The sequence below is a fragment of the Cheilinus undulatus genome, linkage group 13 (assembly GCF_018320785.1).
Source record: "Cheilinus undulatus linkage group 13, ASM1832078v1, whole genome shotgun sequence".
In the NCBI taxonomy this organism is placed as follows: Eukaryota; Metazoa; Chordata; class Actinopteri; order Labriformes; family Labridae; genus Cheilinus; species Cheilinus undulatus.
In genome coordinates, this window is record NC_054877.1 from 30,645,764 (window position 1) to 30,664,921 (window position 19,158).

The following is a 19,158-nucleotide window of genomic DNA, read 5'->3' on the forward strand; positions in this document are numbered from 1 at the left end:
GAATGAACTCAGACTTTATTTTTCTTTTATTGAAAAATGATAAAATGTACAGGAAGAAATGCCAAAAATTCACACACTAGATCACAGTTAGAACTGAAAGAGTCAAAGCTTGTTTTGAACAAATCAAATCTATATACTAAAAGATACTCTATAAGCAGGAAAAAAAACATCACATCATTAGAGCGGCATTCAAGTGTGTTATTTTTCAAACACTTGTACCTCTTACAGTGTGTTATGCAGCAGTTTTAATAGCACATTAAATTACACAGGTGAAGGCATTCTGACAATATCTAATCTGTCTCTCCATCCTACTTCACAGTACACATGAGTATAATATTTATCCGTTCAATAAAAAAAATATCAAAAAGTGTGTATACCAGCTCTTTTTTCACGTACTTCAGCTCAGAGACTGTACGTGCAATCAAACTCTGTCTAGTTTGGCCTCTGTGTGTTTTTCTATGTGTGTTTTCTGTGCGTGTGTGTTTCTCTTTGTGTATTTTCTAGTCGCTGTCAGACCAGTCAAGCTCCATCATGTCCATGGCTGCAGATGCCATGTTGATCTTGGTTCCATGCCGCACACTGCAGCTCTTCATAGAGTTCTGATTGGACGAAGCCCGCATGCTCACCTGTACCCCTGAGTGCCCGATGACTCCCACTTCACCTCTGATCTTTTGGCTAATGGCCTCACTGAGGTCACCTCTGACTCCCTGCACCCTGACGCCCATGTCACTCCTGCGTCCCCTGAGCTCCACCTCACTCCTGACACCTTGACCTACAACTTTCATGACTCCCAGGTCACCCATGTCCATGTTTATGTCACCCATCCTCTCCATGTCTCCCATGTCATTCATTTCTAAGGATAGCATGTCCCCCAAGCCCCCCAAACTCCCATGAATACCCTTAAACATGGTAGGAAGCCTCCCTCCTTCTATTCCTCCCTCCATCCCTCTCTCCTCCAGCCTGTCTCCAAGTTTTTCTATCTCCCAGCCTCCCTCTTTCTCCATCTCTCCCTCCCCCTCTCCAAACCCACCTGAGAATCCTCGGACTATGGTGGTCACCCTGCTCCTCTGCATCCCCCCTCTCTCCCTGTCCCCATCCCCCCATGTCCTCTCCTCCCTCTCCACCACTCCGCCCGGGAAGCTCCTGAGTGTCACCTGCACCCTTCCTCCACTGTCATCTCTATCCCTCTGCCCCCAGCTTTTCTCCTCCAGGGTCCCTTCTTCTTCCTCGTCCTCCTCTTCGTCCTCATTTTCGAACCTGCCATGCAACCCTCGGATCATGGCGTGCAGCCTTCCGCCATCAAGTGAGCCTATCCCCCTCTCTAGCACCGCGCTGCTCTCTCTCTCTGTGTCTCCATTGCTGAGGGTGCGGAGGAGACAGCTAACGCCAGCACTGCTCACACCTGCACTGCTCAAACCGGCGCTGTTGGAGTCCTGAGAGTGCGAACGGAAGAACGAGCCAGAGGAACCAATGGACATCGGGGAGAAAAACTAAAAGTATCGGAGGAAAAGTAACAGGAAGACAGAGATCATGAAAGTGAGTTTGTTTAAAGGCATCTGAAAACATTTAACTCCACTTGTTCTCACCGGTGAGATGTTTGAGCGCTCCATGAGTAGGGATGTTGGGCTGGGAGTCATGTTGGATCTCTCCATCAGCCTTTCCTCCCACAGTCTGAGCCTCCTCTCTCTCTCCTCCAGCTCTTTCTCTTTGGAGTAAAGTTCTCTCTCCAGCTTTCGAAGACGCTCAAGGGTTGACTCAATTTCACACCTGTAGGATGTGACAGACACAGGCAGATTAGCTGTCATCTACTGGGACTTTGTATGCGAAGATGTGGCCCAGCTTTATCAGCAACTTTACTGCAGCAACCCGAGGGAGAAATGGCAGTGTAAGTTTTATGACAAATGCTTAACCTTTGCTCTAGTGTGCACCATGGGACTACAGCTGACATTGTATTGCTAGAGTTCTTGAAAAGACTTTTTCTGGGCAAATACTTCAACTGCTACAACAGTATGACATTTATAAAAGCTCCAAAATCATAGTCCTGAGACTGCTTAGAAGAGACATTTCTGTAAACTTGGATTAACCAACAGGTTTTCAAATATTTACAACTTTACGTGATCAGAAATGTATGAAAATAGAATCTTGCAATTTTTTAATTTATAATGTCAAAATAAACAACTGTTTGAACTTGAAAATAAATCTCAGGGTTGACATATAGAGACAGACAATAAGGCATCCTCACACCTACCTGCCAATTTAGAGTCATCAATTAACCTAACAAACAAGTTTTTGGTGGTGGGAGGTGGCCGGAGTACCCGGAGAGAACCCATGCATGCACGGGGACACACAGAAAGGCGTGACCAGGAAGCAAACCGCAGACCTTTTTGCTGTGAGGCAACAGTGCTAACTCCTGAGCCACAATGCAGCCCTTCAAAATTTAACAGATCCTCTTTATTTTTTTATCTTTTAGGTTGGTCCTAATACACATTATGGTACATTATGTTTCTCACCATGATTTATTGGATGCTCAGGAAACATACTGATGAAATATTTGAAATCTCCCGCTAAGACTTTAGCCACTTTCTGTATAAATTTATTCCAAACTCAAATCTTGTTTTTAATTACTATGTATAGTAAACTGAAACTTAATACAGTTGGTGTCATGTGTAAATATTGAATTGCAGCACTGTTTGTCACCACAAGATGTCACTGTTAGAGTAAGTAACCACCCATGAATCTGCACTCACAACACAATAAACACTCAAGGCGACTAAATATAGACTGATCTGACGCACAGCAATACCTCCTTCTGTGTTCCATCCATACCTCCCTGCTCATTCATCCCGCCCCTTCATCTTCCTCACCCCTGCTCCCCTTGTCCAGGTTTTTCCACCCTTCCCAAAACTTCACTCAGAATTGATTGCCTTGTTGTACTCGTGTTAAAAATGCACAGAATCTCACACTCCTCTGCTCTCTCTTCACTGTCTGCTTTCGCTTCCCTCTAACCTTTCTGTTTATCTCGCATTCAGTGTTTTAGATTTCACATGTACACAACACAATTCTAGTCATCCTTGAACTTCTCTTCTTCAGCTTAAACTGGTTTCCTCCTCTTCCTCTCCCCCCGCCCCTCTGTCGCTCTCCCTGCTGTGGGGCGAGGGCAAAGAGGAGGAGTGCAGGAATCTCTTCCATGGTCTGTTTCCAGAGAGCTTATTATAGACTGAAGTAGAGCACAGGGTCACACATTCAACTTCTCCCCTGAGCTTTAGCTGTGTTTGCATGTGTGTGCATGCTGGCACGTGCATCAATATGTTGAATTTGGTGCGTGCATATGGAGTTTTATTTGCAGAACAGTAGGCCACACACTGCACAATGTGTCATCCTGACTATTCTGAATACTCATTTCCTGCGGATGTCTGCATAATTGTATGTTTTTGTGTGTCTACCTCCACTGGTCCTTGTTATGTAGGAAGGAGTTACACTGGTCCGGTAAGCGGCTGTCGTTGGCCATGGTCTCCAGGGTTACCAGCACCTGTTTGAAGTGTGGACGCTCCTGTAGGTAAAAACATGCACACAACACAAAGTCACCAACTGACACGCCTGTTTCAAAGACTTAAGAAGTGTAAAATTGAGACAATGGAATTTTTGTGAGGGGATATTAACAACTGTGTTTTCTGTCAAGTGCACCTTTGGGTCTGCTTGCCAACATTTCTTCATCAGCTCTGCAAAACTTGCTGGACAGCTGGTGGGGATGGTGAGCCTCTAGAAATCCAGACACACAAAACCATGCAAATAAAAGAAGCAGTAACTTCAAGTTTTAACAAATGTGAACACAATGAAACCTTTAGAAACGTCCCTTTTCTCTTGATTGTTGCTGAGATGTTTTTACACCTTGATTACAGTCCAAATGTGGTCATGAGTTTCAAAGGAACTGCATGCAGAGCTCAGAGACGGGATTGTTGCAAGGCATAGTTCAGAGGAAGGCAACAGAAAAATTCCCGCAGCACTGAAGGTTCCCAAGAGCACAGTGACCTCTATTAATTTCAAATGGAAGAAGTTTGGCACAACCAGGACACTTCCAAGAGCTGATTGCCTGGCCAAACCAAGCAATCAGGTGAGAAGGGCATTAGTAAAAGAAGTGACCAAGAACCAGATGGTCATTCTGACTGAGCTCCAGAGATCCTGTGTGGAGACGGGACAAAGTTCCAGAAGGACAACATCCCTGCAGCCCTCCACTGATCTGGGCTTCATGGCACATGAAACACATGAAAGAAGCCCACTTGGAGTTCTCAGAAAAACACCTCAAGGACTTTCGGACTGAAAGAAACAAGCTTCTCTGGTCTGATGAAACCAATATTGAACTGTTTGAACTTTATTCTAAATGTTATGTCAGGAGGAAACCAGGCACTGCTGATCACCTGCCCAGTACCATCCCAACAGTGAAGCATGGTGATGGCAGCAGCATGCTGTGGGGCACAGGGAGACAGGTTGGAGTTCAAGGAAAGTTGAATGGAGATACCCTCAATGAAAACCTGTTCCACAGTGCTTCAGACCTCCAAAGGTTCACCTTCCAATATGCCAGCAATCCTAAGCATGCAGCCAAGACAACACAGGAGTGACTAGGGACAACTCTGTGAATGTCCGAGAGTGGCTCAGCCAGCACCCTGACTTGCACCCGATATGTAACATCTCTGGAGAGACCTGAAAATGGCTGTCCCAAAGTTAAGTTAAATTACACTAGTTTGAACACAATGATCGTGCTTTGTGCTGATGTTAAGCAGCTACACTGTTGCGGCGTCCTAGTTTAGCTTGATAGCCAATCAACATCATCCTAATCATCTCAATAAATTGTGCAAGTATTGAGCACTCAATTTGCAGAAATTAGTCAATTTAAAAGGCTCCTTCTTCTATAATACTTCATCTCAGTCACCAAAATAATTCCCCTGCATCAAAGATCCCCTGGCATCTCCACTGGTCTGAATGAACTCAGACCCCCGGCCCCATAGTAGAGTGCTAAATGGAAACAGTGTTCTCTGAGGATTAATCCAAAATATCACCGACTCTGAGCTGAGAGAGGGCGAGAAAGAGGGTCAGGAGGAGAGAGGTATAGCAGTGGAGGGGAAAATTCAGAGGGAGACTGGGAAACGGAGAGAGAGGGAGAAAGTTATTTAGGGAGAGTATTTGGAGATTAGCCAAGAGCTACGCAGGGAATCATATTCTCAGAGCTGTTTGTTGGCCCCCTGTGTGTGCATGTTTGTTCTAATGTGAGGCTGTTGAAGGGAATTCAAACACGTCAATAACTGAAACACGTACACTGTGTAACTGTCATGCAACCAATTCCCATAAACCTCCTGATTCAACCGTCCTATCACCGAAATCTTTCCTTCTCTCTCTCTCTCTCTCTCTCTCTCTCTCTCTCTCGTAAAGGCTTTAGCCAGCGGGGGGAGTCTGGCCGAGCTCCACTGCTGTGTATCCAGGCCTTACAAGAGCAGAGAACTGACATCAGGCCTAAAAATACCCTCCCTCAGCCTTACCAGCTCGCAGTGGAAACCATGAGAGCATCACATTGTTCCTGCAGCCTTCTCAGACTCTGGTGTGTCTACACTGCTGACTGGGGTGTTCACAAAGGTGTGTCCATGCATGTGTGTTTTAAAGAATGGGGTTTACCTCTTGTTTTTCCACTACCAGCCATGCAACCTGCAGCCCTTCAAATCCTTTGAAAGGAACTTCCCGAGTCAGCATCTCCCACAGCACCTGTACAAAGAACAGACCGCGTTAGTTGATTCAGTGAAAACACTTTCTTTTGCTGCTTTGGTATCATTTCATTTATAATCCCAGCAATACTTAGTTTTAGTTTTTAGTATTTGAGGGTTATTAAAATCAGAAATTCTGGACATTTAGTTTTTACAGCTGCTGTTATACATGGCATAGCTATAGGGAATAACGGAATATAATAAGAATTTAAGCTTGATGCTTAATGAAGAAATAAAGCAAGACCAGAAGTACAGAACTGAATAATATTAGTACTATGTTTGGGTTACACTACTGATATTTGCCACCCATGGCTATCTCACCACGCCATAGGAGTACGTGTCACAGGTCTCAGAGACGGGCAGACTCTGAATAACTTCAGGAGCCATCCAAGGAAAAGTGCCAACCACTGTCATATGTGTGGTGTGGGAGAGGAACTTAGACGCCCCAAAGTCACAAATCTGAAATCCAAACACAAAAAGCCAAGAATAAAGTGCATCATTACCTGATTAAATTAAATATACTTATGTGATTGTCTTTGCATGTAGAAAAGCACAAACCTTCAGCACTTTGTCTGCTGTCATCACCACTGAGAGAGAGAGAGCAGAGAAACAGGTCAAAATAATGACATCAAATATTAATATACTTTATGAGGGTAGCTTACAGATCCTTAAAAAAGGGTGATTTTTTTCTAATACCATTTCGTGACTTGAGGTCTCTGTGAATGACTTTGACTGGAGCTTCTGCATGGAGATAATGCATCCCTGTGAAGAGATCAGGCATTAATAAGAGGACATGCTGATATTCATCCTGATAGGTTACAGTTTCTCTCTAAGATGCAATTCATTGCAAAATAGTTTGGAGCTGAGTTCCTCTTGAGACCCAGCATGAACATACAGGAGCATTACATTTAGGCTTTCCTAGAACATAGCAATAAATTCTGCTTATGGGAAATAGGGGAATTAGTAAGTAATTTTAGGGGGAAACATATTGGGCGCAATATGCTTTGAAATTTTGCTTAATTATCATATTAGGGGAATTGTTTGTCTGTTTCGAAAAATATTTTCCAAGAAAATTTTCCATTATTTTCTCAGATTATTGGGGGATTTACTTACAGTCATGGACAAAAATATTGGCACCCCTGGAATTTTTCCAGAAAATACACCATTAATCCCAGAAATTGTTGCAATCAACAAATATTTTTGGTATACATGTGTTTATTGCCTTTATGTGCATTGGAGCAACACAAAAAATCCAAAGAAAATAGACAAAATTGACATAGTTTTACACAAAACTCAAAAAATGGGCCGGACAAAATTATTGGCACCCTCAACTTAATGTTTGGTTTCACACCCTTGGAAAAAATAACTGAAACCAAATGCCTCCTATAACCATCAACAAGCTTCTCACACCTCTCAACTGGAATTCTGGACCACTCTTCTTTTGCAAACTGCTCCAGGTCTCTCAGATTTGAAGGGTGCTTCTTGCAACAGCAGTTTTGAGATCTCTTAGGTGTTCAATGGGATTTAGATCCGGACTCATTGCTGGCCACTTCGGAACCCTCCAGCTTTGTCTCCAGCCATTTCATGGTGCTTTTTGAGGTATGTTTTAGGTCATTGTCCTGCTGGAACACCCATGACCTCTGATGCAGACCCAGCTTTCTGACACTAGGCCCTATATTGCGGCCCAAAATATTTTGATAGTCTCCAGATTTCATGATTCATTGCACACAGTCAAGGCACCCAGTGCCAGAGGCAGCAAAATAACCCTAAAACATCTTTGAACCTCCACCATGTTTGACTGTAGGTATTGTGTTCTTTTCTTTGTAGGCCTCATTCTGTTTTCTGTAAACAGTAGAATGACGTGCTTTTCCAGCTCTACCTTAGTCTCATCTGTCCACAAAATGTTCTCCCAGAGGGATTGAGGCTTGCTCAGGTGCATTTTTGCAAACTCCAGTCTGGCTTTTTTATGTCTCTTTGTCAGCAGTGGGGTTCTCCTCTGTCTCCTGCCATAGCGCTTCATCTCATTCAGATGACCACATATGGTCCGAGCTGACACTTTTGCACCCTGAGTCTGCAGGACAGCCTGAGTTTGTGTGGAAGTTGACTGAGGATGTTTATCCACCATGGCAACTATCCTGCGCTGCATTCATTTGTCAATTTTTCTCTTCCATCCACATCCAGGGAGATTAGCCACAGTTACATGGGTTATAAACTTCTTGATTATATTACACACAGTGGACAAAGGGATTTCCAGATCTCTGGAGATGGTCTTGACACCTTGAGATTGTTCATATTTTTCCACAATTTTGCTTCTTAAGTCCTCAGACAGTTCTCGGCTCCTCTTTCTCTTCTCCATGCTTGGTGTGACACACAGGCACACAACACAAAGGCTGAGTCAACTTTTATACATTCTGACTGGCTTCAGGTGTGATTTCTAGATTGCCAGCACCTGTTACTGCCATAGGTGAGTTTAAATGAGCATCACATGCTGGAAATAAAATGATTTACCCACAGTTTTAAAAGGGTGCCAGTAATTTTGTCTGGCCCATTTTTTGAGCTTTATGTAAAATCATGTCAATTTTGTCTTTTTTCTTCTTATTTTTATGTTGTTCCAATGTACATGGAGGAAATAAACATGTGGATACCAAAAACATTTGTAATTGCAACAATTTCCTGGAGGAATGGTGTATTTTCTGGAAAAATTCCAGGGGTGCCAATATTTTCGTCCATGACTATATACATTTTTGGGAAATTTTAGTTGGAAATTTGAGGGGAATTTGTTTGAAACTTTGGGGAATTGCTTGAAAATTTTCAGAAGTTTTCACAGAATTTGAGAGAAAATTGTTATTTAAATCTTAATACATTTTCCAGAAAATTACACTTTGTTTTAGAAACATTCAATGATTTTTAAAGGGATTCTTATTTTTTTAGGTACTTTCATGAGAATTTGGGAAATTTATGAATAGATTCTGTTGAATATGATTTTTTGTAATTTTCCTGAATTTTCATGGACATGTTAGGAGAATTGTTTGGGTTTTATGGGGAAATTAAAAAAAACAAGTCCATAATTTCCATGGAATTTGGGGATCAACAATTTATATCCTTAGGCATTTTTAGAAAGTTTAACTGAAAAGAATGATGATTACAGGAAATGTCTTGTCCCTTTTAAGGGATTTTTTCTCAATTAAGAATTTTCACAATATTTTTTTGGTAATGTCTTGGAAATTTTAGGGAATATAGGGGTTTTTTTTGTTTTGGAAATCTGTAATGATTTTGAAGGATTTTTTAAGATCTCCAAAACTTTCAGAGGAGATTTAGTTCAGAATTGGACTGAAAAAGTTCTTGTGGTCCATCATCAGAAAAAAGACAACACCATATGTCTGTTAATGACTGACACCATTTCTTCTGGCACTTAATGCTGTTACCAGTAGTGATTGACTCTGAAGAGAGATACATTATCATTTGATAAAATGTATTGCAATGAAAATAAATAGAAAATAATAATTTTAGTGAATAAACATATTAAACTATGTCTTATACGGAAGTAAACAGGAAGGTTTCCCTGGCAGTCTTTCTTTGTGCTTGCAGTTACTTGCATTAATGTCTAGACAATAACTACGATATCCACATGTGAAGAAACTAGAAATTTACAGCCCTCATGTTGATTATCAAATACCTTCAAAAGACTGTTGACTAAGCACTTAGCTCTAGTAAACTACAACAAGAATTGGGGGGGGGGGGTTCTCAACAGTTTTCTGTAAAGGCACCATTTAGAATTTAAAAAAAAAAAAATCTCAAGTCAACCCAGACAAAAATTATTAATAGTATAACACTTTATATGCCAGTGATTGTTGGGAGATTAATTAAGTTATATAAATAATAGGATATACCTCTGAAATACTTTTCTACAACCTTTGCCTATATTACTTATAGATCACAAAAACTTTTTTGCATGTTTTTACAGAACTGAGAAAAGAAAAACAATACAAGACAAATAGATTGGAAATTGTTACTAAAATATTATCAATTCTAATAGATTGATATTATTCAATTAATTGCCAGAAAAGCTAATGATCTGCATATTCGTGGTTATTCTTCCTTGAATTTAAAAGTATCTCTAAGACATACCTGATGATGCCAGAACCCTGATTGAGAAAGATGGGTCTATGCATTATTAGCTGGCCCAGCTGGGGGTGATGACTTATGTAGAGGGAGGGGGCTTGAAGTGTGTGCGCCAACATTATTTACACATTGAGTCTCCTCAACCATATTTACTTAATCTAATACAATTTGAGATGATACATTTCTATCTTTACTCTTTATTAAAAGAGTGCGAAACCATTAATAATCGAGTTTTGTGAAAAGAGCAACTGCAGGAGAGCTTCTACTATCCCTCATAGGACTAGAAACATTAAATACATACCAAGAACTCCCGAAGGAAGCACAACCCAGTGTGAAAAGATGTATTTTTAAATTGTCTAGATCTATGAACTTTAAAGTTTTAGAACTATCATGTGTCCCTGAACCTTGATCATTTATACTAATGGGTTTGAGTTTTCCCTCTTTCTCACCCTGTTTAAAATTTGAATTATTTTTTAAGACTCAAAAAAGAAGATGTGTAACGAAAGATTACAATTTGAGCATGAAACAAAGACTGAACAATGAAATGGAAAGAAAGGTATCTGCCTACCTGTTTCAACACTGTTGGTTTTAGCACAAGTCCCACCTCTGATGAGGCAAATAGCCAATCACTGTTAAAGGACTCCTATGGGGTGACCCCTTTGGATGTGCTCTTGTGTGTCAGTAGCCCTACCTCTCATACAGATTTTGCAATTTACAACTTCAACAGAAAGACATTTTATCATCATTATTCTTTCAGGCATACCTTTGGCTATCTGTATGGCCCATGCCATGATCTGCTCCATGTCCATCTCCTCGCTCTGCTCACTGGAAAGGTACTCATAGAGAGATCCTCCACTAGCATACTCTGTAACCACGTACAGAAAAATAATGGTAAGAATGAGAGAAGTCAGGATATAGGAGAGCTAATATCAACTTTTCAGTGCAGTAACAGAGCAATTATTTCCTGTATCTATGATATTTTCTATAGTAAAGTGTTAAAGACATTTCAAACAGTTAAGCCCCGCCCACCACACAGAACAGTACACAGTGGAAACACTAACAACTTTCACACACTGACCGTTTAATCCAGATTATCTCTGACCTTTAACCTATCCCTTTTTCCTGTTCAGTCTGACATTTCAAAGAGACAAAAAAAATGGACCGTGGACAATATCCAAGCAAAAGCCTTCTTTGAGGGTCTAGTGATCACAAAACACACAAACCTGTCACTTGAAATGGATGCAAACGTGTTTAGACTAGACCAACATGCATCTCCCGAAACACTTCTCCTTTCCAACTGTACTTTTTTATTTTTAGTCAACACTGCACTCAGCTGTAGAGGGAATTGTTGCTGGTGTGTTATACTTTTTACCAACCATATGACTCCATCCAGGATTACTACCACATTCAAACATGCTGGTCTCAGTTTCAAATGTCCTGCCAGGAAACTGAGCAAGAACCAGCACTTGAAGTCTACACACATAAACACTGGAGCATGTGCAAACACGTCCTTAAGTGGGACATCCAGGATCAAATGCACACTAATAAAACTAAAATACACAGTTGTATAGCTTTATAAGAGAGGACAACCTTTCATGATTCCCGTTTCACTTTAGCCGACATTCACCCTAATGTTGTTCCAAGGCTGCAGCTCAAAAAGACAACAGTGCATATCTGATTTTCTAGGGGACTTTGAATATAAAACGCTACACTGGGAGGAAAGGATGAATTTGCAGCAAAAAGCCATCGTTTTTGTTCTTGTGAGGACATATTTAAGGACGCATAAAACTCTTGCACAAACACATCGATCACACACTAGTGGCGTCTGACCTGTGACAATGCCATAGTTGGGAGATTCCAGCACGGCTCCATAAAATTGAATGATGTTCTTATGACTCAGGACGCTAAGAATTTCAGCCTGCAGGAGAGGGAGAGAGAAAAGTAAAACAGAGGAAAACTCTTTGATGTTTCTAATATCTGACACTGGGAAGAAAACATAGCTTTATAGAGAAAAAAGGGGAAAGCATTGCTGAAAAAATGAGAGTTTGTAAAATATCGAAGCTCTGACTTGTAATTGAGTTAAAAGTTTCTCTTGATGGTGTTTCCCTGAACTAAAGTCTGACCCTCTTTCATACCTCAGGTCCACTCTCAGAATAAAGACTTCCACACCGCAGTGACAAACATGCCATTAATCAGAGCTGACATACAGGTCATACCCTCTGTGTATGTGGAGTATGTTACTGTTGCCAGGCAACAAAATAACTGACCATCCATGGCATGAAATCGCTCAAGAAAAACTGCTGTTAAAAATCATGTTATGTCCCCAGCTGGGAGGGATCTTGACATCACAATACTTATCAAAAGGAAAAAAAAAAAAAGAAAAGAAAAGTAATGAAAATTTTCACGTTTTGCACTATAAGTTTTAAGTATTGCATGTTCTTTCCAGACAGTAAAGATGAGTTGAGTGTAAAAAAAAAAAAAATAGGGTTGATTCCAATACCTACAGTGTGTATAAAAAGTATTCACCCCCTTGGATGGTTTACCCTTTAATTTATTTCATACATCCATCAATCATGGTCAATATAATTTTGCTTTAAAAAAAAAAAAATATATATATATATATATATATATATATATCCTCTTTTATGTTAAAGTGAAAACAGACTTCCACAAAGTAATGTCTAATAAACAAAAATATAAAAGGTAAAAATCAGTGATTGCATAAATATTCACCCCCTTTACAGTGGCTGACCTCATTCAACAGAGGTGAGTTCTGTTAAACCCATCATCACAAAATAGTAGGAATATGACACATGTGTAAGTCTGCCTAGATCAGGCCGTCCTCACAAACTGAGTGACCATGCAAAAAGGAGACAAGTGACAGATGCCATCAAGACACTTATGACTACTTTGAAAGAGTTACAAACTTCAGACTCTGTATACAGTAACTGTTGCCAGATTCTTCAGCTGTCAAAGCTTTATGGAAGAGCGGCAAAGAGAAAGCCACCGTTAAAGAGAACTCAGATTAAATATCCACTAGTTGACAAAAATGCATGTGGGAGTCTCCATGATCAGAAGAAAGTTAATTTGGTCTGATGAGATCAAAATGGTGCTTTGTGGCCATCAGGCAAGACACTGTGTCTTGCCTGACAGAGTCCAAACACTGCTTATCACAAAAATACACCATCCCCACTGTGAAGTACAGTGGTGGCAGCATCATACTGTAGGGACGCTGTAGGGAAGCTGGCCCTGGAAGAACTGTAAATGTAGAGGGTAAAATGAATGCGGCAAAATATTGGAAAATCCTGGATAATAATCAAATGCACATATCAAGAAAGTAAAACTTAAGACGTAGAATATTTTTTAACATGGCTCGAAAAGTGCTTTTACATTTTACAGTGCAAAGACACTAGGCACGAAACACCCAGGATAAAAAGGACAACAAAGTGAATGTTCTGTGTTCACTAACAGAGTTAAATAAGGAGATATTTTAATCAATGTAACATTTATAGCTGAAGCAGCTTTAATTTTAAGTAGAGGTAAAGATGTGTTCCTGATTACTTCTTTTTCAATCTGTGAATGTTCTGTTTGTGCAAAGTTGTTATCATGGTCCATACTTTTATTTTAACAAATGAACTGCTTTCAAAGACTATTAAACTAACATTAAAGCATGTCTGCACACCCTGCTTATGCTGTGTTTGTTTGAGATGGTGAGTAAGAGAGAAATAACACTTTACATTTGATTGTTTAACCCTGTTTCTACAGCAGTTATATAATTCCCATCTCTCCCACATGTCAGCCTAACTCCAGACTGTTTCCTGCCTGCTCAGGGTCAGCAACCTTGAAGGAAAAACTCTCAGAGAACCAGCTGGTCTGATGTGAAGTGCATAAAGCCCTGAATGACCGCACACCTCGCCCTGAAGCACAATGAGAGGAACGAGGGAGGTCTGGCATAAATAAATCTGCTCCATCCACAAAGAGAGCAGGGAGCGGGGACAAGGAGAGGTATGTTTAAGATAAACACACGTTCAATGGCGGACAACGGGGGAGGAGACAGGGAGGGAGTTTATGGGAGTATGAGTCTGAAGAGAATCAGAAACATCAAAGCTCCTGTGAGGAGTTTTTAGGGTTTTTTTTCATTCTACAGTTAACACTAAACTAAAATGAATACTGATGTCTCTACATGAGCTACAAAACAGTATAGACCATCAGCAATTAGACTGATTATTTTTATGATGTAGCATTATTACAGTGCTTGGAACCATTCCTGTTAGGTGACAGGTAAAATAGTCTTTGTTTACATTCTCCATGGCAAAGATCCACAGTGAGACATGTTTGACTGTTACAGGACAGCAAGATTAGGTTACTGGTCAGAAAGTATGGCTAACAATGTGATCAGACTGAATCAGAATCAGCTTTATTGGCCAAGTATGCTCACGCAACAAGGACTTGGACACCAGTTAGATTGTCTCTCAATGTACAGGAAATAAACATTAAGTATAAAAAAAAAATTTAAAAAACACTGAAGAAAGGTATAAAAATCATTTAGACGTGTAATGGCTTTGTTGGGTATTTTTTAATACACACAAGTTTGTGTGAATCAAAAGTATGGTTGCAAGGGTTTAAGAATGCTGACTAGACATGATCAGAAGTATTAAACATGCAAGGATGTGGGCAGATTTGCACAAGGTAGATGAGATAATTTAAGATAGTTTACATTAATTAACGTAAATATGCACACGAGGAGATTGCATTCATTCTTACTGTAGTATCCTGTGAGCACGTAAGAAGTGCTGTGTAAAGCCACACAACCAGTCACCACCGTTCCTATTTTTGTTGCTTACACTGATGGGCAAAAAGAGAAGTGGTGAGATGACAAGGCCCCAGGAGTGTCTGATAGGAATATTGCAGACATCATTTTCATCAGAAAAATGTCAGTCTGAAAATTTCCTTTAAATTATTTGAGATTTCAAAAACATAAAAAAAAATCCTTAAAATTTCCAACACATAAAAGTATGGTGTAAGTTCTTAAATATTTTTTTTCAAATCCCATAAAAAATCCAAATTTCCTGTACTCATCATATTCCAGTGAGACTTTCTGAAAAAGCCTAAAGATTTAGATTGTTTTTCCCAATAAATCCAATCCTTGAGATTTTCTAAGCAAATTTCCCTCACAAATTTCCGATCAATTTCCACCCCAATCTTTAATTTCTCCAAGAATCCATAGAATATTATGGAACATTTACAAAATTTTCCCCTTAACATCCAAACAATTCCCTAAAGTGTCCATAAAAATTCAGGAAATTACAAAGGATCACATTCCTCAAAATTCCCAAATAAATTCCCAAAATTCCTGTGAAAGTACCTAAAATAAAATACAAATTTAAAAACTTCCATGAAAATTCCATAAAATGTTCAAGGAATTTCCACCAAGAAAATTGCACTCAAATTCCACCTAAAATTTACAAAAAACAAAACAAAAAAAAATTCCATTGAAAGTTATGGAAAACTCTAAAACAAATTCCCGCAAACAAATCCAAACAAATCCCGGTATTCCACAAAATATACTAGTTAATTTCACAAAATTCCCATGAAAGTACCTAAAAGTTATAAAAAAAATCCATGAAAATTCCTGTAAAATGTCAAGCAAAGTCCACCAAAAATTTACAAATAAATTCCTCCATAATTTCATGGAAAATTATGAAAAAAATACCCCAAACATTCAGACAAATCCCCTTAAGTGTCCATGAAAATTCAGGAAAAAAGGATTGTATTCCACAAAATTTACAAGTTCATTTCACAAAATTCCCATGAAAGTAGCTAAAAGTTAAAAAAAAAAAAAAACATGAAAATTCCTGAAAAATTTCAAGCACAGTCCACCAAAAATTTACAAATAAATTCCTCCAAAATTACATGGAAAGTTATAGAAGATAAAAAAACAAAAATCCCCAAAACACTGAAACAAATCCCCTAGAGTTTCCATGTATATTCAGGGAAATTATAAAGGATGATATTCCCCTAAATTTAAAAATTCATTTTCCCAAATTCTATGAAAGAAACTTAAAAAAAAACTTCCATGAAATTTAATGGCAAAATTTCCCAACATTTCAAGCAAATGACTTAAACTTTGGAAATTATGGACAATTTTGTCAAAAACTGCAATGGCAGAAATTGCTATGCTGAAGGAAAGGCCAAAAATAATGTTCTCATAGGGATCTGCATGGATATTTATCAATACATTAGCCATACTGTAAAACTAACATAGATGTAAAACAATATGAATAAACTATCAATACTCAACCTACTTTAAAATACAGTTTTTTAAATACACAATAGATTTTGAATGCAGTCCAGCACTAGCATTTTAGTCTTGTTTTAGTTGCTTTAATGAAAATTAAACTTCATTTTCCTCAACATCAAAGATCTATTTTAAGGTAGTCATAACCTCGTCTTCCTCATGGAAAAGAGGTAATCAACAAACATGTTTAGTCATAGTTTTAGTTGACAAAATTATCACTGTTGACAATTAGAGGTTGGGGAAATTTTGACTAGATCAGGGGAGGAAAACATGACACGACACACTTGAGGACTAATGGACAAACTGTCTCAAATCAGTTCACTCACCCTTACTCATTTGAAGAGGGGTTAAAATAGGACATGATCATGAAAAATGCCTGCTTTGTCCACAGGGGGCACCAAAATCAATACAAAAGTGAAAGTTCCTCTCAGGAGCTTTAAAGTAAACTGATTCTTTTTAAATTAGAGGGCATTTGAGAAAAGTCTCTGATCTATGAATAATTTAGATTTATATGTCTCTGCTGCTGAAGCGTGTTTTTGTGTCTTACCTCTTTGTCGATCTTCAGAAGCTTCTTCACAGCCACCTCCTTGTCCTGAGAAATCCAGAGGGCTCTGTAGACGCTCCCAAAGCTCCCTCCTCCACAGTTCTCATAGAAGAGCAGATCCTCATGCTTTATCTGCACAAACGACGAGCCAGGGGACGACATGGCATACTGACTAACGCACACATACACACGCACTCATACACAAATGCACACAAAGACAGTGACAGCAGTCCAAAAGGGTGCAGGTTCAACCCACCAACTCCTCTCTTCCTTTCTCTTCTCTTCCCCCCCCACAAAAAGTTTTACAGATCCACTCAGAGCGAAAGAAGCAGAAGAAATAAGGAGAGGTGGAGAGGTTTATCCTCCGCAGGGTTGGAGTGGATGTTGTCAGTCAGCAGAACAGACCGTTGGAGAGAAGAAACCAGAAAGTGCTGGAAAGAGAGAGAGAAGTTTGGCTCCCCGTACGTCAGAAAAGAAGTGGAGGCCCCCCTGTTACTACTAGAGGAGGTATTACATTGCCTGATAGTGGTGATTCAGTGTAACTACAACCATAGCATAAAGATGAAGAAGAGGTGAGTGTTTGAGTGTGTGTAAGTTACAGTGTAGAGACAGTGTGTGCAGACAGCCTGTTCAAATATGGTCACTGGCATGCAGGGCATTCCTCCTTCCTGGATAACTGTGGCTATATAAAGCTCTACACACTCACACAGGGATATACAGCTCAGGCCTATAGCATGTCAGACATCATAAATCAGCTAGCAACAAGGCTGACTTCCACAAACACATTCTGCATCTAAAAACACTCACACGAGAAGAGCCTGCGTTACTCAGCCCAACAGGAATTATCAGATGACATCATCACGCATGTTATCCGTGCTGACATCACTGAGTAGGGACAGGTGAGATCAGCTCACTTCATAGTCGCTGACAGTGATTGAGCACAAGAGGAGGCTTAATCATGAGTCATGAGATAAATTAAACATGACCGAAAAGTAAAGATGGCTGTGACTCATTCAGTCCATAGTACAACAGTCAACACAAATGTGTGACGCTAAAGGCACCAAAAAAGAGAAAGAAATAGGTCATGCTGCTGGCTGATTCAGATGAGTTCATCCTCTGTGGAGAGGGCGGGTGCTCTGAAATCATACAGTCTCAGAATCAAACATTTCATTTACAAGTGGAAGTTTGGTTTCTTGTTTTATACAGGAGGGCCAAAGAACAAGCTCAAAAAATAATGGTACTCTAGGGCATTGGTTCCAAACCTAGGGTCCAGGACCCCTTTGGGGGGGGGCAAAGATCTTAAGGAGGGCTTAAGGCTTTGTCTGCTCTGAGGCTGCCAAAATTAGATTTACAAATATTACTAAACCCATGATAAGCAGTTACTAAGTTGTTTATACAGAGATATTTTGATAAGAAAAGCATGCTCAGGCCTTTTTTAGGGTTTTATCAGTGAAACAATTCAAATCTATGTTGATTTTGATGGCAGTGTGTCACTTTTTCTTCCCACTTGGGTCCTGGTGGGGCTCTGCTTTTCTTAGGAGCACGAGTGTGTGTGTGTGTGTGTGTGTGGGGGGGGGGGGGGGGGCTCCAAGGAAAAATTGTTGGGAAACACTGCTCTAGGGTCAACAGGGTCAGTCCAGACAGGTGGCACAGAGCAGCTATTGTGGAGTCTGCTGTCTCTCAGCCACACTGGGGTGAATTCCTGGTCTTGGCACTGTTTGGTGCATTTCTTCCCCTACTCCCTCTCTCCCCATATTTCCTGTCTCTCTTCAGCTGCTCTAAATAAAGACAAGAGCCCAAAAAATATAATAAAATTAAGCAGGGGAACTGTCAGAGAGCTTCAGCTAGGTAAAAAGAAACAGTGAAAACACCAGAGCTTATATAGCACTTTTATAGTCATGTGACTATTCTAAGCACTTTTTGCACACTGGTGTTTTTTTTCACTGAGGGGAGGCTTTTGTCTGGCCACTCCTCCATAAACCCAGATCAGTAAAGGGCTACAAGATAAAAAGAATATATAATGTTGTGATGCAGAGATCACCTTAGACATACAAATCTATCAGAACACTGTGTTCTATTGCATGAAATAGCATACATCAAGCTTTCAAAACCTCCATATTATTAGATTGCCAATGACAGCTTGTAGGCTGGCACGTGACATCAGAATACCTTCTGATTAAGCTGCTATCTAAACGTAGTTCCATTCATTAATATACTGCTTGATCAAATGCTGGAAACTTGGGAGCCCCAGTGAACTCATGGTTAAGTTTGTGCACCTCACATACAGAGGCTGTTTATCTGTGGCTCCTGTCCTGCATGAGCCACAGATAAACAGCCTCTGTATGTGAGGTGCACATACAGAGGCTGTTTATCTGTGGCTCCTGTCCTGCATGAGCCACAGATAAACAGCCTCTGTATGTGAGGTGCACATACAGAGGCTGTTT

The 19,158-nt window shown here is 40.0% G+C and overlaps 1 protein-coding gene across 1 annotated transcript; it reads right to left on the reverse strand.

Annotated features, from left to right (window-relative positions):
• Positions 1-8: 8 nt before the first annotated feature.
• Positions 9-17,194, reverse strand: LOC121519778 (tyrosine-protein kinase ABL2-like). The gene is made up of 11 exons (XM_041802677.1): positions 16,718-17,194; positions 11,703-11,790; positions 10,636-10,737; positions 6,447-6,512; positions 6,309-6,337; positions 6,072-6,209; positions 5,665-5,751; positions 3,685-3,759; positions 3,444-3,550; positions 1,587-1,767; positions 9-1,490 (listed from the first exon to the last, which is right to left on the reverse strand). Exons 1-11 carry the CDS (start codon positions 16,874-16,876, stop codon positions 501-503), a joined length of 2,022 nt encoding a protein of 673 aa, XP_041658611.1. The 5' UTR covers positions 16,877-17,194; the 3' UTR covers positions 9-500.
• Positions 17,195-19,158: the final 1,964 nt, after the last annotated feature.

What these genes read in the sequence shown, in the direction of transcription:
- LOC121519778 (XM_041802677.1), bottom strand. Translation starts at nt 16,876, where the DNA reads ATGTCGTCCCCTGGCTCGTCGTTTGTGCAGATAAAGCATGAGGATCTG. An exon ending in AGACCTCAAGTCACGAAATG is followed by an intron (nt 6,338 to 6,446) that starts GTATTAGAAAAA and finishes TCTCTCTCTCAG; the next exon opens with TGGTGATGACAGCAGACAAA. An exon ending in CATAACAAGGACCAGTGGAG is followed by an intron (nt 1,768 to 3,443) that starts GTAGACACACAA and finishes CACATCCTACAG; the next exon opens with GTGTGAAATTGAGTCAACCC.